Source organism: Xenopus laevis, chromosome 4S, assembly GCF_017654675.1.
Source record: "Xenopus laevis strain J_2021 chromosome 4S, Xenopus_laevis_v10.1, whole genome shotgun sequence".
Lineage (NCBI taxonomy): Eukaryota > Metazoa > Chordata > Amphibia > Anura > Pipidae > Xenopus > Xenopus laevis.
In genome coordinates, this window is record NC_054378.1 from 71536025 (window position 1) to 71560538 (window position 24514).

The following is a 24514-nucleotide window of genomic DNA, read 5'->3' on the forward strand; positions in this document are numbered from 1 at the left end:
ATTGCAGCGTCCACAATTAGTAATTATTTTGGAAGTATGTGGCAAAGTGAAGCATCAATTAAAAGCAAGTGTTTTCACACTTTTATACACAGGCCCATGGTGCATTTGTTTGCCATCGTGGGGTGTCCAACATATTGTACTGTGCAGTATGTCACACATATCAAAAAATGTTTTCCCTCATACAGAGCTTCAGAGGAGAAACTGGGTTTTTGATATCAGGCCTGGCCAAAAATTCTACATACTGGTGAATGTAGAGTACTTAGTGGGTCTGCTACCGAGCATCCAATAGAGCTAAAGCTTGCTGTTAAATATCAGAATTATGAAAAAATTTTGTTGAAAATGCATCTCTCTATTATAATTATCCACCAATGTTGCAAAGGACGTGTCAATATATGTAGGACAGTTGGTTTTCATTGCAATTGAAGGGTTAATATCTCTCTCTCTCTCTCTCTCTCTCTCTCTCTCTCTCTCTCTCTCTCTCTCTCTCTCTCTCTAAACCCAGCTCTGTCCCTAACATTTCTTCCCTTTGACTGGAGAATCTCTTTCCTCTTCAACAAAAGCTTTGAAACCTGATTGTGATTCGTAAATGCTCTTTTGCTTCTGTGGGGCACTGCCTGTTGGTACCTAATCCATTCGCATCCTCCCTCATCAACCCCCCTGTGAAAAAGCAGACACAATGGCCTCCCCCAGTGCTTCGTCATTCAGATAATGTAGAAGCAATGCTTTGCGGGGAAGCAGGCCTTATACAGCCTTTTGTGAGGTCTGTGCCCCATGCCACTAAAGGTCACGCAAAAGAGACCTCCATCACACCACCCACAGTTCCTTCTCCCTCTTCCTGTAAGTTTAGAGGCCACATAGCCAACATGGGCATCAGAAGCAGAAATAAATCCTTTCTGAAAATAAAAAACCTGAACATGAAAACACAGGATTAGGGATGCGAGAACTTACTCACTTTCATTGAGTCTCTTTCACTCTGCATGTAACCACTCCCCTTTAAATTATCTGATACACGTAGAGGAAGGTTTGAACAAAGTAACTTAATAGTTCAATGCACACCCTACAAGGCTCTTCTGGCATGAATTCTGACAGACACAATTAAATGCACCCTCATTATGTTCCATCCTGCAGAGATCTGAATTCTCTGAATATTCTCTTTTCATCTAATCGGGAAATTTTTTTTTATCTTATAAGCACTTGGGTTAAATTAACTTCAAGCAATTCCATTATCCTTAGCCACTGCTATTCTTAAGATTTTGAATTAAAGCCATATAAGGCAAATAATGATTAATTTTGGTATTCCAAAACACGTATTTAGTTACTTCATACTATTCCAAAATAAAAGTCTTGCTAGACGTCTGTGTCTCAGGTCACTGCAATTTATACTATGTATATCCTGTAGTAGTTTAACAGCTAGAGAGGCAGCAATTGAACATCCATGATATTCATGGTGGCATAAACTTACTCTATGGATTCACTAGTCACAAATAAATACTTTATGACCTATCAATGAATTACAGTTTATGACGTTAGTGTTCAGTATTTGTCTAGCATTTACCTTGACCTACAAACATCTAGGCTGAATCTTTCTAGGTTTTTATAACACTTTCTTTTCTAACATGGAATTAAAGGAGCATTTATGGATATAAAAAATACACCTGTTCTACCACTACTGTGAGAAGATGTATACAGATGTATACAGACATTAATGTATAAATAAAGATTGTCTGTAAATTTCAGGTCTTCATATTTCAGCTGAATTTTTCTCTGGAGTCTGGTTGAAATGAAATGTAAAAATATCACGTTTTAAATCAAACCACTCAACAAAGACACATCAAATCTTTTGCAGCAGACACTGTTAGTGGAATACATGGACTCAACAATAAGCAGTCATTTGTGATACTCTAGGAGAAGTGGAGAAGAAAGTTGTTGTCAACCCAGGAAAAAGAAATCTAGCCTATTGTCCTTGCTGAAAGCTTCAGCTAATTACTCTGGTCACACTGCATGTTATCTCCTATCTACCAACATGAAAAAGGCTGGCCGAGGCAAATATACAGAGAAAGGGGTTCCAGTGACACAGAGGAGGATAAGGAGAACGAGGGAGAGTGCACAAATAAAAAGAGATATCATTTTTCTCGCTCTCAGGTTGTTAAAAATCAGCCAGCGAAAAAGGAGAGGTGAAAGGTAAACAAAGAAACAGACAATACCAAAGGGACACACACATTCACAGTAGACCCTCTATCAGCTTTTACAGGGGTAATACATTTAATTTCCTGGCAGCTCTAACTTATCGCATGCTTGTTTTTAATGAGGTTTAATAAGGGGAACATTTTGTTACAACACGGTTCCTCTATTTTATCCGACAAACAGCTGTATCATGCCAGTGCCTGGGAGAATGAATCATATCGCTGCCTGCATATGCTAACTCCCATGTAATTACACCAGCATTTTAAATAAAGCAAGCCCTAAACCTGTCGCTCAGATTACAAGCAAACGGTGGCAGATCTCGTAACTGGAACTGCTATCATTGCAATTAATGTATCACAAAAGTGAGTTACAGGACAAGGTCTTAGCAGAGATTGCCCAATTACACAAGGTAGAAAGGAAAAGTAAATGGGCAGTAAGGTCAGCCAAGGCCTAACAGGAGAGACAAAGCTTATTAACCACCTTGAGGAATTTTAAAACATATAAGATGAACGTAGTCATAATAACTGTAGGTTTGCCTGATATTTTAACACTGCAGCACCCAGCCCACCCCACACACATAGACACACTCCCCAAATGTGTCAATCCCTGCAGAATCCTGCCATCCCAACCATAGGTCATGTCAGCAATCAACGGATTCTGCCCATCCATCACCCACATCTCTTATTGATCTCATCCTGCCAGGACCCTCTTTGATTTGCTGAGATGTGGGAATACATAATGTGAGAATGAGTTTGTCTGCAACTGTGTGTGTATGTGCATAACTATTGGCACACACCTGCTTTAATACATATATATATATATATATATATATATATATATATATATATATATATATAATTTTCAGTTCACTTTTTATGTATTTCTATAGCAGCTCTTGGAAGAGGGTCACTGACTCTGTAACAGTTATGTATGTTTTATTCAGCAGCTCTTTAATTTGCATCTTAACCAACCTGGTAACTAGGGTCGAAAATACCCTAGCAACCATGCATTGATTTGCATAAAAGACTGGAATATGAATAGGAGAGGGCCTGAATAGAAGGACCAGTAATAAAAATTAACAATAACAATACATTTGTAGCCTTACAGAGCATTCGTTTTTTAGAAGGGAGTCAGTGATGCCCATTTGAAAGCTGCAAAGAGTCAGAAGAAAAAGGCAAATGGCTATAAAACGGTACAAAATAAATAATGAAAACCAATTGAAAAGTTGCTTAGAATTGGCGGTTTTATAACATAATAAAAGATACCTTAAAGGTGAACAACCCCTTTAAAGGCAGTTGTTATAATTGATACAATAGGTGCTAATATTCCACAGATACTGCTGAGAAATGTATCAACTAATGTAGTCAGCAGAGCAAGAAAACATGGAATAAAGTGGCAGACAGAAAAATGGTTAGGAACAAGCCAATGTATTAATGAGTTAGAGTAGTCATACAACATCAGTTCCACTTGTTTGGCAAAATATCTTTTTGGCCATAAACACACTGGGCCAAATCAAGACAATACCATCATTTGACTCCTAGGCCACTGATCATGTCATAATGGTGGCCCAGGGAGACTTGACAGGAGAGGATCGTTTCAAAGCATAATTTAGATATAATTACTGCTAGTAGTCAGAATGTCTATAACTGGTTATAAGATCTATTGTTTCTTGTGGAACAAAATATACAAGCTATAAGCAGCAATACTAAATACCCTGCTTGAAGCAGTAAATTATGTTGGCAGCTAAATTTTTCAGCTAAAATTCTATCAATGAATGTTCATATGGTGGCAAATCATGTGCTTTCTTAAAAAGCTTAAGTTTATTTGTGGTTAGGTAACGCAAATTCTTGTGAGCTGAAAAGAGTAGACTACAGTTTGGCAGCAGATATTCCAGCACGCAGACCAGCCTTGCAGTGTTATTGTAAATTCTCCATAGTGGGATCATTGTCTTTTTCTTGCTGCCAAGCAGCCACTGCCCTTAATGGTAAAAAGTTACCCAGAATCAACAGTGTTTCTTTTTACCTATGACTAACAATACAGATTTATCGGTCAGTTGGGAAGTCACTAACATGAGCAAATGTTTCACAACATACTCGATCTTTATCCCACAAATGGTTTTGTTCAATGTCCCCACTGCAAAGTATTGAAAAGGAAAAATACTGGAAAATTACATTGGTTATTTATTAAATGGTAAATGCCACATGTAGCTGCAGTGATGAAAGAACTTAATGTGCTGTAGCCATAGCTGGCTGCGTGTCAAACTGTATATTAAAATGCATAGAATGTCATATGTTTTTCTTAATATACTGAAAATGTGATCACATACATTAGGGTCCTGCACAGAACCAATTTCTAAGACCCGGACCGGACCCAATGCGCAACCCACATATTTACACACTTTGATCCGCTTGCCGACCCGGACCCGCAACTGCCTTATCCACCGCCCGACCCGTAACCTGCCGACCACCATCAAACGGGAAGTGATTCGCTGAAAACCCCAAGTGTCATCATCAAAAGTGTGCGGGGACAGAAACAAGTTTTGTAAAACTTTAAAAGGAGTAAAATATAGACAATAGTACATAAAATAAGAAATTTAGATGAGACCCATGACCTGCAGACCTGCATCTATACCCACACCTGAAAATTCACCCCTCATTCCGCAGGGTCCCTGCTTTTTTTGCGGGTACCTGCAGATATCCGACCCCTTGCAGGACTCTAACATACATGATGTATTGTTTTTTTCTAAGTGTTAATTGTCATTAGGGTATTAGGATTAATATCTTCATTTTGGCTGCCAGACTGACCTCTGAATCTATGATCTGTATATGATGGAGCACCCCCATTGCTATCGCTTGTCTTTAAGGAAGTAATTCTGAATGTTCAAATGCACTTTCATACCCAGATCCCCATACATTAAAATTCAATTCCCACTGCAAAATATAATAACTTCTGTACTATTCTGTCAGCCATTTACCCCTTGATGTGTCTCACTCACTGGACAATCTGTCACTGCATGTCACTAAGAGCCATTATTAGCATTTCTCTGTAATATTGACATCTTTGTCTTTCTTTGCTCCTGGGTCATGAGTGATTTGTGTGAACAGAGGCCCAGCACAGACTTTATCTCCATGGCAAAGATATTGACAGAATAATATTACTGTCCATTGCATAAGGGTAAATTATGCAAAAGCAGGTTGAGAAAAGGAACGCACGCAAGAACAGTACAACTTTCAGGTGACCATACACAGCAATGACTGAGCCACCATCCAGGTCTAGAGTGTCTGACGCCCAACTATTTCCAATTTTGCCCTTTATACAGTCTGTGTAATAGGTGATAGCTCCAAGGCATGAGAACATTATATTAACTGTTTAGAAATGGATTATATATATAGATACTGAAATAATATGGTGAACAAGCATATAGGAGCCTATTTATGACACAGCCAGAAAGGGCTGTTGGCCACTTACTGTTTCTCAGCATAAAGACCATTTTTAACAGCAGCCCCCATCCATATGGTTCTCCCCTTTGAGTCAATCAGGAAGGATGCATGTTTTTTTAAATAGAATGCTGGGCTCAAGGGTGCCACGAAGATCTTGTGATAAGATATAGACGGTGATATGGTGCCATGTAAAGCTGGCCATAGATGTTGAGATTTTTAAAAGATCCGATCTTCATCGTGAGACCACGATTTTCGTACGATCGTACAAATTGACCATCAACTAAAAAGACCAATTTGCCAGGAAAACAAAGGGGAGCTGCCTGCTTGGCCCTGCAAACATAGATAGATTGCACTGGGACCGACAAAGATTTTTTGACCTGGCCGATCAATTCCCTGACAGATGTCGGACGAAAAATCGTAAGATGTACGATCGTTCGAATCCCACTAACCGCACGATAATTTCGAAGGATCGGTCGGACTTCTCAAAAATTGGTCGTTCGGCAAGAAGAATCGTCGCGTCTATGGGGAGCTTAATTTTCTTTGCTCAAGGGCAGAAGGTAATTAGTGATGAAATTATTCACAGGATTATGTATTTAGCATACTTAAAAAAAAAGAACATTTAAAGTGCTCATTAACCAAAGTTTTGTGCTTGAAATTCAATAGTTTGAAGCATGGTATGCAATTAATTAAAACTTTTTTCTAATATCAGTATTAAAGGAGCAGTTTTTGAAAAACATAATATCAATTATTGCAATATTAATTATTTGTATTAGATCCATCTTAAATAACTCATACTGCAGGCATAAAAATATCTGCCCTATCCAAAGAAAAAAATGGCCAGCACACACACACATATAGTCCTTATATGATAAAACCTCTGCAACAGACAAGATTATTGTTCCATTAAATGTCGAACAAGTTTAAGGTACTTTAGAGAAAGGAATTAAGAATACATGGGCCTGTCACCTTTTTATTGACAACTTTATTAGTTTCAGCTTTACATGAAACGTTAAAAAAGCTCATAATAGGGCCTCGATAAAACTATTAAAAATTGGAAACTATAAATATAATTGTAATCATAAATAACAAAATTAAAATAAAAGAAAATTTGTAGAAGCTTCTTATAGAGAAAAGCTGTGGAAGTAGAATTGTAAAGGCACATAAATCAAACAATCACACACATTCCAGCATCTCTGGAATCACAATCTGCAAATAGAGAGTGCAGAGCTTTGGTGCGTTTACCTAATACACAGCCCACAATCACAAAGAGTAACTTTACTGCTGCATCCCTCATGTGAAAAGATGTTGGAAACAGACACATATAACCAAAGTTTCAAAGAACGAGCATGACTGTAACACAAAATATGAATTGTTTAATCAATTTGTTTCACTGCTACCCCAGATAGTTTATGGGAAACCTCTAAGGCAGTGGCCCGAGGAGTTTTAATTGGTGAAATTACCACAGCCGTCAGAATACAATGGTATCAATACTCTACAAATTCAACTTCTAGTAACTCAATACCTTGCTTCCATCCAAAGACCCAGTCATTGACCAATTTAAAGCAGCAGCAGCAGCGGTATGGACCAAACTCCCTATTACCTTATGGGGCTGGGTGAATTTGTACAAGATAATCTATTTGCCCAAACTATTGTATAAATTGTACAACTACCCGCTGTGGGTCCCAGAGCGTCTATTCCATAAGTTTAATGCAAGCCTCATGCCCTCCCTCAGGGCCAACAAATCCCCACGTATGGCATGGGGCTCCCTCAAAGCCCCAATCCAAAAAGGAGGGCTTGCCCTACCTCAGCTAAGGTATTACTTTTTGGCGAGACAGATGCATCACATACACATGTTGGGAGGTATGAAATTACCTCTCTCTTTTCTTATTAAATAAATGCATCATTTATACAACATTTACACAATCATAAATGTAGTCTGAAAAATTGCTGTTCATAATGTCAGTTATGCAAACAAAAATGACACACAAGTCAATGTAAATGGAAGCTTTACTTTTCTGGTCAAGATACAGTATTTTAGCATGCAAAATAAAAGTAACATTGCACTCAATATTTACTCAGTCCACCAAGATACCTATGGTTCAGAAGGGAGCTCAAGCGGAAGGGGAAAGCTGAATGGACAAATGGGCTGGTATAATTTTTGCTTAGCCAGGACACATGCAAGACAACGTACAGGCACAATTTGCACTGCAGGGTTAAGGAACCAGGTGTGGGATGCAATTACAACTGGCGCAGAAGGAAATAAAAGTATAGGTGCATACAAAGCCCGTGAGTTAAATTTACAGCTGTAAAAAATAACAGCAAGAACCCCGAATCAGACTCAAAGAAAGGGAAGAAATATCTCACTGATTAGCTTTGATATAAACTCTGCTGCCCATCCCTGAACAGCCATAACATGCTTAATAATGTTAATGAACATAATAATGATTATATAGGCAATTACAGCTGCTCTGATGCTGATCCGTCTAGTGTTGGAAGGCTGGCACTAGTGTCTGCTTAACCCCTTCTCTCTTACTAGCAAGTGATAAATGTTTAGCTGCAGGGAGAATAAAAGCTTTTATTTCCCAGCCAAAAGTTGCTCCTTTTCAACAGGGTGTTTAGCATAAGAAGAGGAGCAATGCTGAAATGAAGGAAGGGCAGGCATGAAAGGGCAACTGGGCGCAGCGGAGATGTAACAGTGAGGAAGGGAGGGGGAGTGGGTTCTCAAGCCATTGCAACATCTGGTTAAGTACTGCTCAGTCCACTGCCAGGCTACCTAATTAGCACAACACTTATGCCGGTAAATGAAGCTAACGCTTGCACCACAAGCACTGGACGGCAGCTGGCGGATGGAAGGATGGAAGTACATGAGCCGGCTGCTGTTACAAACTGGAGGATATGGCAGCCTGCGCGTGTGTGGTACACTGTATACGGCATGGGGATACCCACAACACAAGGGGAGGAAATACTGCTCAAGTTAATAAGAGAGTAATTTAAAAAGTGTTTTATTCTGCAGTTGTTTTGACTGCAGCTATGGTTATAAAAAAAATTGTTGCTTTCATTTTGATATGAGTGTGTGTTTTGGTTTAATCAAAACACTAAGGGGCACATTTACTTAGTTCGAGTGAAGGAATAGAATAAAAAAAACTTCGAATTTTGAATGATTTTTTTGGTTACTTTGACCATCGAATTGGCTACCTCGACTTCCGAATACGACTTCGAATCGAACGTTTCGAACTAAAAATCGTTCAACTATTCGACCATCCGATAGTCGAAGTACTGTCTCTTTAAAAAAAACTTCGACCCCCTACTTCGCCAAGTAAAACCTACCGAACCTCAATGTTAGCCTATGGGGAAGGTCCCCATAGGCTTTCTAACAAAATTTTGGTCAAAGGAAAATCCTTCGATCGATGGATTAAAATCCTTCGAATTGAAGGATTTAATCGTTCGATCAAGCGATTTTTCCTTCGATCGAACGAATTGCGGTAAATCCAAAAGTCGAAGGATTTAACTTCGACAGTCGAATATCGAGGGTTAATTAACCCTCAATATTCGACCCTAAGTAAATGTGCCCCTAAAAATTGTAGCACTGGTGCTACTGTTACAATATCAATAACAATATAGGGGCTCAGATTCCTTTAATGCTGACCTGAATTTTTTGCCCAGTTAACATTTGAAGGAGTTTCATAGATGCAGATATGGCTAAGGCAATGGTTATTTTTGTTCATAAGCCAAGCGCCTTTTTACAACAAATACACTGCACAACTTCTGGTAGTAGCTCACTTAAAAAAAACAATTCTTCCTTCATTTATGCTGGTAATGTTCCATTTACGTCACAGGATGTGAGTCAAGCTGCAGCACAGAATGCAGTACCGACCCTGTGGTTAGTTGATATTTTACCAAATCATTTAGCATCTTGACCCTAACACCTCATCAGACTCACTCTTGAGCTCCCCCAGTATGAGGACCACAGACAAATAGTGAGGAAACCTTTTCAATGCCCTAAATGTTCTTCAATCTCAAGACCTCTTGCATATCAGGAAGGAAGCAGGATCTTATATTCTCCTGAAGGAATGTCGCTTACTTACTGTATCCTCATTAACTTTTAAACCACCGCTACCAACGCCACTACTTGACCGTCATTCCACTGGCATGAGATCACAGCTTGAAACTACTTAAGCAAACAGTTTACAACAAACAATAAACTCTTACAGTGAATCGTCCGTTTTTAAACAGACCCAAAGATGACATGCCCATATTCACAAAACCTAAAGCGAGCTGATTTAACTGTACTATGCTTAGATTGGCATCGTGACATCACTACTACTGCCTTCAATTAGCAAGTTAATTGACCTGGTAATTGGCTGACAAGCAAGCTAAGAACGGAGCCAAAACAGTATAAAATGTATTTCAGTGCTTTTGATATAAAAGAGGTTACTCTGTCTTTTACACGTTTTGTTTAAAAGATCTAAAAAATTGATAGCTATAAATAATTGAGTTCCCTATCTGAAACCTAGTGTATCATTTATTAATGAAGCAATATGGGATTATGCAAACTGCCTGATGGGTTTTTACAACCGTGTTGATTAATATCTGAATCAAATCTTACCAGCTATCTTATTTTGGTCTACATGCACACCAATAAGGTACCTACTAGTCCAAAGACAGTAACCTGTCCAAAAGAAATACAAGGACACAACAAGTAGAACAGAATCTTCAGAAAACTGGCAGCCCCTCACAAGGAGGCACATCCATACAGTTCCACAGATGTACCACCAGAGATTACTCAATGACTTTTTACAAAAGAGCTTACCTATGAAAACAAACACAAAATACCTTAGGATTTATTAACAAACATGGGGCAATGTGCAAAGTAGAATTTTTTTTACGCAAACAGCCATGTTGTTTTTCTGCAGACACAAGCTAAGTAACTTGCATGTGAAGCATTATTATAGCAGTAGTATCACTACTTGTGGGTGGGTAAAATGGTTAAAATGCCCACAAATTGCAGAACATAAAGTGGGGATGGTGTCACTTTCAGCATAGTAATCGTCAATAACACCATTAGATTTCAATTTGCTTGCCACACTATAAAATTACCACCAGGACCATGGTAGCAATACTTCCAGGCTTATATACACATATTTTTTAGCATCGGCAGGTTGAAGGGGTGGATTGGTGCTTACAGAATATTGAATATTAACAGTGTTAAGGCATGCTCAGTGTTGTGTCCATTCCATTAGACTTGGTTTGTGTTTGTAATTTAGTCACTGTAGTGGAAGAAAAGCACCACAATAAAACAAAAGAAATGAAAGGTTAATTAACACTATAAAAAACTGTCAGCTATTTGTTTTGTTGGTTTTTAGGATAAAACATTGTTCTTGGTGAAACCTATCTTCAGTTTGTTACTATTGGCATAGTATGAAGCATCTCAGATGGCTTAGCAAATACCAAAATTATTAGTAGACATCAGGTCAGAAAATTCTCTTAACCTCCTGTGGTGAGCAGCAACATCCTTGAGATTGCCCCTTCATAGACATTCATGGTAATTCCCTTGGTCCTGCTGGTGCAATTGCGGGTATGGCAATTACAGCTAAATGTCACTGTTGCCTTTGTGAGTTATAAATGCCTATGTCATCAACTGCACACAGGCCGGAATTTGTGGAAAGGCCACCAAGGCCCGGGCCTAGGGTGGCAGGATTTTATGGGGAGGCATGAAGCCCAACCACACCCACATTGGTTCAGAAGCTCTGCGGTTTATCATGAGATACAATACTTTTTTAAATTTCCCATTCGACAAATCCCAGTGCTCCCACTCTGATGATGAAAATTTGTGCATGTGCACAAATAAAGGGAAGGGGACAGGGGTGACGAATGTCAGTGGGCCTAGGGGCGCTCGCTATGTAAATCCGGCCCTGACTGCACAGGTCAGGCTCAGACAGTTACCGTGAATGTCCATAGAGGGGCCACCTCAAGCGTTTAGCACCCACTGAACTGCAAATCGCACAGGAGGCAAAACACTAGGAATTACCCCTTCTGCCAGTGCCCTAAAAGGTTACTAGACCTTGTCCAAACTTGAATTTTAATAAAGAAACTATATCTTGAGCTTAAGAGCATTAATATGTTTAAAAGTCGGTTACAAAATGTGTTCTTTCTACATAAAGAAGCAACTTATGATTGTGTTTTCATAGTTTAAGCGCATGTTGATTGGAGCAAGAGCTGTCTTTATGAGAGCTCTTTACCTCAATCCCAGTTTTTATAAAACAAGTAATTAGGCATGCTGGGCATGATGCTGGCAGAGAAAGAGTCATAAACAGTCAAGATTGGGTGCCAAGAAAACTTTCCCTTCCAATCCCCTTCATGTGGACTGCCAAGTATATAACCCCCTCAACCATACAAATCTGTAGAGGGCTGTTTGTGTAGCCATTTTACCAAGAGATTGCAACTTAAATGATCTATGGTCTTTGGAAATTCATATTCCTTTATAATACACAAATGCCATGAATATCCTGTAAATAATATCCTTATAAACGGTGAGTTCTGATGTCATCAGTTATAAACGGTGAGTTCTGATGTCATCAGTTATAAACGGTGAGTTCTGATGTCATTTCTGTCACATGACTCACTGAAATTTGTGTATTATAATAAATAAAGTACCCCCAGTTGCAAAATATGAGGATATTAGAAGTTACCTCGGAGTTCCATGACCTGTATAAAAACACTCGGCCTTCGGCCTTGTGTTTTTAATATGGTCATGAAACTCCTCGGTAACTTATAATATCCTTATATTTTACAAGAGGGGGTACTTTATTCACTATATATACTCACATGTAAAGATACAGGGACTAAAACATGTTTCAAAAAGGCTGCCCTGAAAATAGGGCTGTGTTAAAAAAAAAAGCACAGTGACAGCACTTGTTCATTTGTTAGATGGCGCAACAAAGTGACTGTCTGAAGTGAATTTGTATGTTTTCTTGTTTGCATCAGTTACCTCCCATACTCTCAAAAACATACACTCAGGTTTAGTAACGGAAATTCATTATACATTTCAAGTAAAGCGTGCATGGAGCAAGTTTGCCCATGTGCAGTAACAATAGCAACCAAGCCCAAAAGTTTGCCCAGGTGCATTAACCATAGCAACCAAGGCCAAAAGTTTGCCAGTGTGCAGTAACCATAGCAACCAAGCAAAACATATTATCATATAGCCCCATAGTTATTTTAACTTTTTGCTTCAGGAATGTCCAAATTGATGTCTCTCAGCCACAAAATGGATGTTGCTGGAAGTTGTAACTAGATGGAGGGCTTCAGGCTGAGTGCATTTTCACTATGCCTTAGCCTCTCTTCTCTAACATTGGCAATTATTGCAGTGTATCATCATCATTGCTTGCTGCATGGTATATTACAGATGAAAATGGGGTGGTACATTACTGCAAATCATTGTTTCTAATGCAACCACTAGCAATTTTGTGTTACTGACAAACTGAAATATGTCACTATACGGCACGCCCTACAAATTGCTATCAGAAGTGCTGAGGGTGAAGTTTACAAAGCAGAACTGGTTTTATGGTTGCCAAGGGTGGTAAAAGTGGCCAGGACTTAAAATGAATCCGTTTTAGAAGCAGAAAGTTATCTCAATGCTTAATACAAGCAGACAGCCTAGTAAAGTAACTCTGACTGGAAAGAAAGAGACAGGACATCTCAATTACCCTCTGTGGCGTCGTAACGGGAAGACACTTCGACACGGAAGAAAGAAAAGTCAAAGCTTCACTTTAGGAAACGAAAAGAAATTTACACGCCAGCAGAGAGAGAGAAAAATGAAACAAATGTATTGGTTTGGTTTAAATATTATCCGAGAGCTCTCAGGGGAGTTTTTATCATCAGAGGCCGTGTGTGCGTATCATTTCTTTATGCCGAGCAGGCTGTGAATGTCAGCAGGACGCATTCCACTGCTTTCGATTGCTCCTGCAGTTGAGCTAAATTACATGAAGAAGGTTATGTTTTCATTAAATTGCAGTCTATACTGAACAGTCCCACCATCCTGGGCTGCCACCATGACAGTCCCACCACCACCACAGTCACTTCTTATGCACTAATGAATGCCTCTCTTGTTCTACTATCAATGTACAGATGGAGATGGACACAGTATCATACTAGTAATATCATGAGATAATGCTAAGAATATTTTATTTAGCATTTTAGTGTACATATGTTTCAAGCATGGTGGCTTACAGAGGGTAGTTTATACCTCAGCATTTTTCAGTGGAAAATAACTAAAAACCACTACTGCTCTAAAAACATCAGCTGCCAAGAAATGGGGGGGGGGGTTATGGTTAGTTTGGGGTGGTTCTTTAGTAAGAAACACCCTGTGTGTCATCATCCTATAACATAAACAATTATTATTTAATTGTTCTTTAGATCTCTTAATGGTTTAATTTTGAAGGCAACCGTGCATTAGAATTCAATTGTTATTTTACAGATATGGGCAAAAGCTCAATTACACTACACAAAGGAACTTATTCAAATCAGTTAGTAAAACGCTAACCTACTTCATGCAATGGGGTAAAGCACACAGTTTTTTCTTTAAAATCATCATACTAAATATTTATTTCCCTTCATTTATTAATCTGATGTTATGTGACTCCAGTTGGAGCTTTTTTTTATTACCAGTTCAATATCAGGGCTCAAATGCATCTTGAGTTATTTTTATTATGTAACACTTCTCTTTTGCCAGTTTCTAACTGTATTCCCTACTATATTTTTTAACTAATTGCCTTAGTTTTTGGCACATTTAGTGAAAAGTTAGAATACACATATTTAAGGAACTATGAAAGTAAAGAGGTACACTGAGGATTACATTTACAATTTTAAAAATGCATTTATATATACTACTTACACCTATCATTCCGGTCCTCTGGGCTTGAAGATGTCTCTCTGTCTGAAATCAGGCCGGACACTGCAAAAAGTTTTTTTCCTGCATCATCCACTTTGAGTCCCCCTGGGGAGCCTGTGGGGATCCGAGTCCCAAACTCATATTCTTTCCCCTCGGCATCAGAGAATCGCAGATGAGGAGACTCAGTGTCATGACAGCTCTTTAGACGCTTGGCTGGGGTGAAGGCAGACTGATAGCTCTCCCGCTCCTCAGGGGAGCTAAAGGGCCGGAAAGCACCAACACCACTATGGTTTAGCATGCTGATTGGGGAGCAGTCTAAATTGGGAGGGGCAAACTGTGGATGGAGGTGAAGTAGGGAAGGTGGGAAATCACGATTAGAAAAGGCCCCTGGCACACCACCCTGGCGATGGTACATTGAAGTGAAAGTATAGGAACCATTAGTAAAAGGTATATGGACTTCCTTATCCATTGAGACTGGCACACCAAAAGGACGTGGCTGCTGGCATGGTATGGAAGCATCTCGACTGGCTTCAGCAGTTGATGCCAAAACCATTAGCGCTGGTGAGGCCAAAGGGTTAGGCAAGAAAGAAGAGTTCTCCATTTTAAAAGCAGCACGGTGTAGATCCATTTTTAGCTTAAAGGATTTTGCTGAGTAAATAGTTGAAGTGATGAATCCTCTTTGGAAAACTTGACTAGGGTAAAAGTTATATACCGTCACTGCATTTCTTCTTATAAACACCTGCATCCCAAAGAGAAAAACACAAGAACACAATGAAAAATAAATAAGAGATAATTGTTGGGGTTAATATTATGATTTTTTTTTTCATATTTCTGATTATTTACATTCATTATTTACCTTCAAGTGTAAAGCACATAATATACATGAGGAAACTTTTGTCAGCAAGCAGCAAATAATGTGATAAGCAGCTATTTCTTCAGAAGTTTAAAGAACTTTTGCCATATGGTAAAAGTTTCCAAAAGAATACATTTATGCGTGAGAGAACTTTTAAAAATCAAAACTGATTGCAGTTTCATGTGTGCATAGGTGTGAATATAATAATAAAAAAAGAAAGAAAGCCAAGCTAAGGAATAGCTAGGGATGATTTACATTGAGTAGGAAATTGACAGAGGGATAGGCCGATAGATACATAAACTCAGTAAAATCTAATTTTTATATTTAATTGCAAAAGAGTCACTGTAAATTAATGAATCATAATGTAAATTCAAGTAATGCAAAATGTAGATTTGACTATGTGTCTGTGTATTAAACATAATTTTTTGGAATCTAAACTGAAATCCAAAGCGTGCAAAACACTGTGAAATTTATGCCTTCTAAACTAGAGCTACATAAATACTATATAATAAAAAACACAAACCACAGTATGTTGATTTTTCTACCATTCATTTACATAATGTATTGCCAATCAGTCACAGATTTGCAGAGGCAAGGATTTGAGAGTACAGGAACAAATGAGCACCAGTAAATGTGAAAACAGAAATTTTCCAGAAAGTGTTATGTTTGCATACAGGAGCAGATTTTGGCACAAAAAAATACATGCCCAAATATCAAACTTATTGTTAAGACTTTTGCTTTATCTCGCATACCTATATTTATGAGCCAGAAGAGGCACAGCTAATCATACTAGCAGATTGATATAGTGATATTAATACACACATTTGCTTTGTGTGTTCACAATAACAAACTGTTTAGTTGGTAGATGCAGGCCTGAATTATGCTGCCTGAGAAAACAGATAGGCACAGAGATATAGATTAAATAGACAAGCAGATAAGGGCTTGTAGAAAAAAGATTACCAAAGTACCTTTCTTGTTAAACAAAGCCTACACACACTCTAATGAGCAATCATTTCCCTTTTGTTTAAAGCAGTAGCTGGAATCATCCATGTAATTTCTGCAGTTGCTGGCACTGTGCTCTGTTGTGGTCATGAAAAATCTGTTCATTTGCTCTGCTATCATGAAACATTATTTTTACCTACCCTGTCTCTTAAAAGGACACCAAACACTGTCACCATACTATATAAAACTACAGTTATGGTGTACTTAAATGGCAATTTGATGGTGGAACATTATGTGCACATACTTATCAAATCAAATTACCAATGCATCTCTGGATCCCGAAAATCCCTAGATCCTTAATCTATTCTGTGGCTGTCTACTGAGATCAATTTTCAGGAAAATGCTTCCTATTCCATTTACCAATGAACTGTAAATAGACCTTTGGTAGCAGTGTTGTCATAACTTTAAAGCCAACCCTGGCCAATTCAAGACTTGTTAAAGGTCTATCCACCAACCACTTTTATCCACAGACTTTAAAAAATATAGTGGTTTAGAAATCTTCCAAACCCATTGAAGCATATTAAGGACCACATTGGAAATGACTACTTGTTGCTAGAGCAAGCGTTGAGGTTAAAAAAAAGCTTGTAATTAAGCATTTTTTTCTAGGCTGAGGCCGGAAACACTGCATAAATTCTCATACCTGTGGCACAAAAGAGCCGGCTTAGGGAAAAATATCTAATGGGGGGGGAACATTAATCACCCGTCATGCAAACAAACCAGAAAACTGAACACCTCACTCCAACATATTGCTTGTTTCTTTGGAGACTAATAAAACATCTCTTTTTAACTAATCTTATAAAAAAAAGTGCTGCCTTTCTTAAAATCAAAGCACACATATTTAATAGTGAAGATAAAAGACTTCAAGTTAAGGCCAGAAACCAGGACTGAGTTCAGAAATGCAGAGCTGGTAAAAGTGGAACATTATAAAGCAGAAGGGCTTAAAAATAAAGTAATCTATTTCTGATTACTACAGACAAATGCTTGGCTGGATTTCTCCAAGTGATGTAAAATGACGAGTTTGTTGCAAAATAACACTTAGGAACCATGACTTACTGTCTCCTGTTCTTGTTGTAAACCAGAAACCTGGGCAAGAGCAATCCTCTTAACAATGTTTAATTCCAACATGTCTATTTTTTGAATGGAGAGAATTCTCTCAATTAAATTTTCACCTCTACTTGTAACTATACAAATACAAGTAACAAAATACAAGTTAAGATCACTACTTTTTCCTACTTCAAATGCTCTGTATATATATATATATATATATATATATATATATATATATATATATATATATACACATATATATATATATATATATATGTCCGCATTATAAGTTTCAGTTTAACTTGATTCTAGAATGAGCAGCTCACTCCCTGATGTATTTATATATCTGCCATAATAACACAGGCAAAACAGGGAAAGAATACTTTATACTAATAATGTGCGTTCTTAGTATTTACAACAGACAACATAGTTTTGGAATACTTGTGTGGATGTATTTTCCACAATCACCTGCGTATACAGTACCTTAATTTATATAACAGGGAAGTGATGATAAATAGATAGATAGATAGATGTTTTAAATTATAGCAACATTTATATTTAATTAAGATAAATATTAAACTTTGAATAAATAGGCCTTTTTCTTTTTTTTTTATTAGTTAAAAGTTCAAACCACTCTAAAAAAATAGGGCTCAGAACAAAACTGTTAAAAAATATACCAAGGCACAACTCTCTGTAAAGATGCAGTTTGGCACAATTGCACATAATAATGCATATACATAAACACAGACACAGTTCAAAAATGAAATACAGTATACATATAATATATGTGTGTATGCATGTGTGTCCTGTAAACTTTTTTTTTGCAAACCAGGAAACAGCTTGTGTGACTTTTGATCAAACAACTGTCGGCTCAAACAGGTCAGTATACGGTTCCAAATAAAGACTTTAATAAAGACAGATTTTATATAGCTCAATGCCTTATTTTTCTCTGTTGTAGATTCTAAATAAGTTTTTTAACAAGTCAAGAAATGCGGATGCATGCATCCGTATAAACATAGACAGACTGGTATCGGTTAGACTCTACTGATCTTGACACTGTGTTTTTCTTAGCAGGTGGTGTTTGAAACAGGGTGCTGTGATTGATACTTATGCAACTATAATTGTTTTACTCAGCAGTATATCTACAATTAGATTTCTGATAGATTTGATTTTCTTAGATATATAAATTTGTATTTTGTATTTGTAAAGTAAATAAGTTGCGAATTTCTAAGCAATAACAAAAAGTACAAGAAATACTAAATGATGGCAGAAAACGAAATGACAGTTATGCAATTTAAAATACTTGTGTGTGTACGTGTATGTGTATATATATATATATATATATATATATATATATATATATATATATATATATATCAGTTTTTGTTAAAAATATAACAGGATTGAAGAGACAAAGAATTTTTTATTAACAGTCAGTCTTATCTGGCACGAAAGCGTGACTCCAAATTAAATAGTGTAATATTCACATCTAAATCAAGGGCACTACTGTTACGCATTTGACTTACAAATAACACAAAAGCAACGAATAAATTAACAAACATCTTCAACCACCTCATATGTTCTTTAAATACTGCACTCACCAGCACCATCTTTTGATATACCATTAAAAGATTGAAAGGATGCAAGGCTTGCAAACCGCAGTCCTTATTGAAATCTATAGTTAATGCACTCACAATGTCAAAATGTCATCATCTTAAATACAAGTCCCTAAATAGAAAAACTAACAGACCTTCTTAATTAAAAAAATATGGATTGCAGGACAATCAGACAGAACTAGACATTGAATGACTCAGAATACACGGCAAGCAAACGTCAGGAAACCGATACATATTGCAGCTAGTATGCTGATTTTTTTTAATTTAGCACCCCGTGCAAATCCAGATTAAAATAACTCCAGCTATTGATCCAAGCAGTGGAATTGACATTAATTTTAGTTCACTTCTCACTTTGCAAAGAGATCAATAGCAAGTAATAAGAGCTGACATCCCTGCTGAAAGAAGGAGAAACAGGACTTGGACACAGCGATCGAAAAAGCAACCAAATAAATCACCAGACACTTTTCCACAGCACCAGACAAACTCTGATGCGTGGTATAAAAGTCGTAGTCAAATTAACCGAACTGAACAAAAACACAAGAATCGATCCACAAAATAAGGCCAATGTAATTTTAAAAAGCACATTAATGGAAAAACATTCATGTTTAATGAAACATTCAAAAGCAAATTAAATCTCATAGATGTCTTTTAAATGTATCTGATATATCCCCTTTGATATCAGTAGTTATAGGGAACTCTAAAAAAACACAAAAGGGTTCAAAAGTGTCAATTTCTGTAAAATCTTAAAGCTTTGTAACATGTTCAGGCTACACTTTCCATAATGTCTTGTTCGGATAGTATACTGAAATATTTTGGTGTGATATGTGAATATATAATTATCTAATTGTTCTCAAATTGCACAAACGGTTGTGTCAACCTTCAAATGTGTGCTAAATTTACATTAATAGTTAGGGTTCATTTTAAATATCTTTTCATAAGGTACTTTAAAAAATGATAACATTAATAAATACAATCAGTAATAAAAAATATACATATATCGCCTTTTTAAACACAACAGGTTGCATTCTCATGGTGAAATTGTAATTACAGTCAACAAATGAATATGGACTTACAGATCAAAAATGAGTTAACTAGGCTGAACTATTTTAAAATACCTGAAAAACTATTCTGACTAGTAATCAGATTTGCCTGTATTAGAGGTAAAACTTTTCAACCAATTTTTTTTATGTATTTACAGACTATTGGTTAAAATGTAAAATGTACACACTTAAATGAAGCTTATATGTAAATATTTAGTTCAGGTAATCAAATAACTTTTCACTGAAAGACTGAAATCTAATGATTTCACTAAAGCCAAATAAAATGAAGGCAAGAACATGTCAAATAAGCCTTCAGACTCACAATCTTGTTAGTTTCCTTTTTCTGCAAAAAGAAAAGTGTCTACAGGCAGAATAGTAGGGTAGGCATTTTTAAGATTGCAGGGATAGTTCATATTTAAACTTTTCAGGAAACAAAAATACTGTTTTTTTTTTTTTTGTTTTTTTTAAAAGCCCTCATTTTCAGTTAGAAATTCTAAAGCAAACTCTATATGGATTGTTCCATACCCTCAAATGGAAGCAGGTGCTGCTCCTAAAATGCTTCACCAAGGGGTATCTTAATTATTCCCCACCAAATATGTTTGCATGCGTGCTTGTATGTGTGTATATAAAAAAATATATATATATATGTAAAGATAAATATGATATATATATATATATATATATATATATATATATATATATATATGTGTGTGTGTGTGTCCCCAGTATGTTTGCTTTGATACAAGTTCACTATTTTGTTAATCTAGGAGGTAAATTTGGGATTTAATGAGGTATTGATGGCCATTTATAAAAGGTTTTCTTCAAGATTTAATGCTTTCATGGTTAGACATTTTAGTAGTAAATGTCTTTCATATAGCTATATATATATGCCAATATATCTGTAGCATTTTACTCTAGCTAAGGAAGTTGCCTTTCCAGTTTCCTAACAAGGCGCTATCCCAGACAAGGCTGTGCTTAATGGAGAGGGTGGCAGAGCCGATGACATTTTATCATTTGATTTTACCAATCACTTTGCAGAAGCGCTTCCTGTGCGGCAGGACAAGGTCTGTGTGGCTTCTCATTCTCATGTCATTGGGGCCAAACAGATGTTTTTATGTGTTCTACAATCTCCATCACAAGGTGAACGATTGGCTTCCCATCATCCCCAATCCACCCCAACTCGCACACTTCCCTCTTTTATTATATTTTGCACAAGTTGACAACAATGTCAAGAGTGACCCTGCTGGGCTCCCGTTTGTCCCCACAGAGCTTCCAGGAAGGAAAGAGCACAAAAATAAAGTGTCACTGTAGCCAGCGTACATGACAGGGATGTCCATCCTGCGGGCCTCCAGTTGTTACCGGGTTTCAAAACAGAACTGGAAGTATTAAAACGGAAGCAGGAGGGCCGCGGGTTGGACATTACTATCGGGTACTATGTAGCGAGAAGCCCATTAGTAGCCACAACTGCACTTCCCCGTCCCCTGTCATAGATTATTCCGCTCAGCACCCGATTCCCCTGCTCGTTCTGTATTTGTCCTATCCCTGGGCTATCAGCTCCCTCCACGGCTGCTCCTATTCCAGGGTCAGGTACATCACTGACACCAGCCGCCTGTTAATTGCAGTCACGCTAAATTCTAATTAAACTGACATTTAAATACAGAGAGCCAGTAGCCAAGGCAGCTGCGGCAGAAAGTTGTAATTAGTGCCCCACTCCCGAAACTGAGTAAAGGCACCAGCACACGGGCCAGCTCATGTCATACCCGGGGGAAGAAACTTCTCCTTAGTTTTGCTTCGCGCTCCAAGACCCGCCCCAGAGCAATGGCACATGGGGAGAGAGACTCTACTTTGTTGCCGTTATTCGCATCATTATTCTACTTACAGTGGGAATCCTGTGCGGTTGCTGAAGGAGAGGTGAGAAGCAGAGAGGTCCGCGCACGAGGTTTTCTGCTGCGCTTGCCAGGCTGCCTTGGTTTGCATGTGTAGCGTGGAGTCAGAATGAACACACATACACACACCGATTGGAGCAGCACTGCCACACTGTGCTTCCTACTAGTGACTGAGCCTCGACTCACTCAGCGACTCCTGCCAGCGCTTCACACACACACACTCCTCTCTGCTCTCCTGTGTGTCATTCACTGCTCTGAATACATCATTAGCGCACACACAAGACACAAGGAGGAAACACAAGGAGGATGGGAAATGAAGTCCACTAACAGGGCTGTCCTACAAGCCAACCTTGCCTTGCTGTATGTAGAGGCAGCTAATCTTCTGACTAAAATGGAAGCTCTGCTGGAAGTTCATTCCCTCTGTTTGCGCCGGTGTCTATAACTTGTCTGAACAGAGAGTTACATAGTAAAGGTGGCCATACACGGAAAGATCCCATCTTTTGGCGATATGCCCACCGGGCTGATCCAATCATGGGCCCATCCTAAGGATGGGTAACAGGCAGTCAGATCGCGGGACCGCATCAACGAACAGATGCAGCCGCGATCCGACGGGATTTTTAGTCATGTCCGATCGACATCTGCCCGACTTTCGGCCAGTTATCGATCGGGCAGGGCCGGATTAAACGAAGCGGCGCCCCAAGGCCGCACGATCCATACCCTTGCTGCTTCCGGTCGCGCCGCCCTGTGTCCGCAGGGTCCTAGCACCGGCTGTGGCGCTCGCTGAGGCAGAAGCGTTGGGGAGCGTTAAGTCCCCAGTGCTTCAAAGATGCGTCTGGGCGGCGTGCAGCCCCAAAAATTTTGCCGCCCTAGGCCCGGGCCTATGTGGCCGCGCCACAAATCCGGGCCTGCAATCGGGGGAAGCCCGTCGGACAGGGGCGCTCCGCCAATGAGGTGAGCTGAGCTGCTCGCCTCAGGCGGCAGCGCCAGACAGGATTCCAGGGGCGGCAAAAAGCCGCTCCTGCACCTTTAAGAGCCGAATTTCCGTTTTTTAAACCGGAAATTCGGCTGCGCTATTGCGAGAGAGCGCAATTGCGCTCTCCGCAATCGTGTTCCTGCCTCCCCTCGCCGACAGGTAAGTCGGTGCGGGGGGCGGCAATGCAGGAGCCGCCTCAGGCGGCTCCTTCCCCAGAAACGGCGCTGCCGTCAGAGGGCCCCATACACGGGCCAATAAGCTGCTGACTCGGTCTGTCGGAAGCTTTTATCGGCCCATGTATGGCGATGTCGCCAAACGAGCGGATCTTGGAGTCTATGGCCACCTTTAGTTCCATAGTTAAATCGGTTTGAAAAAAGACAAAGTCCATCAAGTTCAACCCCTACAAATGAAAACCCAGCATCCATACACACACCCCTTGATGTCCTGCTCTGCAAACTTTGTCATGGACACAGGGAAAAAACATAGGGGAGTTACAAACTCTATACAAAAAATTTAAAAATATGGGGAAAAATTGGTACTGGCCTCTCCCACCGGCAACTATAAGTACTGAGAAAAAAATTAGAATGCCAATAACTTAGTCATTTATTAAGTGCTCTGGACACGCAGGTCACGATCAAACGTTTCGGGATATCAACTGCCCTACCACTATCACTTGAGGAAGGGCAGTTGATAGCCCAAAACTTTTGATCGTGACCTGCGTGTCCAGAGCACTTAATACATATGGGAACCCCCCATTTTTGACTAAGGTATTGGCATTCTAATTTTTTTTCTCAAAAAACATAGGGGATTATTCCTGAAAAACGACACTGGGTGGGTTGGGGGTGAAACTGAAATCTGTTGATACAGGGAGTGAAAAATGAGGCAATCTTACAAGCTGAGTGTCTGGAGACTATAGTAAAAACCGTAATCAATATGAGTAGATAAAGAGAAAAGATTGAGACCAGACGCTGTGAATCAAATTAGCAACTGGCCAAAAACAGTTAGAACAAAAATAACAATAACCTCATCAACAGCAACATTTTTTGAGATAAACCATTTGATTTGAAGCACTGGTATGAACTGGTACCGAACGGGACAGAGCTTTGTAATTGAAGCAGCAGCCCAATCTATGGATCCCTTTGTCACTTAGGAGGACCTCTGAGTTTTCTAGTGCAGATGCTAATAATAAGATTATTGTCTTGGACCTATTGGCACAGTGTGGCAGTCTAGCTCAGAAGATCATGATATGGCTTAAGGTGGCTCCATTGTGTTGTTTCTTAGCGATTGGTTGTATGCAAATTTACTGTCTGTTTTATTTTAATTTTTGGGTATATTTATGTTTGCAAAAAAAACAATTTGCAGTTATAGTTAATATGCCGGCATAAGCACTGCATAGAGAGTATAGAAACACAATGGACAGAATGACCACCTGATACTCATTGGCTCCCTGGGGTCACATATATGTCACATGATGCCACATTGAGCTGTACTAAATAATACCATTTATAAGGATCTCCACAATAGATGGGGCCTAGTACACTTATATCTCTTGTTCTCTACAACAGCCTCCCTACATTTGGGGATAC

At 38.7% G+C, this 24514-nt stretch overlaps 1 protein-coding gene across 6 annotated transcripts in view; it reads right to left on the minus strand.

The window, feature by feature from the left end:
* Positions 1-22195, minus strand: part of LOC108715569 (E3 ubiquitin-protein ligase RNF220) — a 172445-nt gene extending 150250 nt beyond the window's left edge. For 2 of the 6 annotated variants that reach the window (XM_041561445.1, XM_018260846.2), the window contains exons 1-2: positions 21949-22194; positions 14515-15250 (exon numbers count right to left, since the gene is read on the minus strand). In XM_041561445.1, the coding sequence (XP_041417379.1) occupies positions 14515-15139 (625 nt within the window). In that variant the 5' untranslated portion in view covers positions 15140-15250; positions 21949-22194. Of the gene's footprint in view, positions 1-14514; positions 15251-21948 lie in introns of all 6 variants that reach the window. The other 4 variants (XM_018260848.2, XM_041561444.1, XM_018260849.2 and 1 more) reach the window with 4 other exon arrangements.
* Between the last annotated feature and the right edge of the window lie 2319 nt (positions 22196-24514).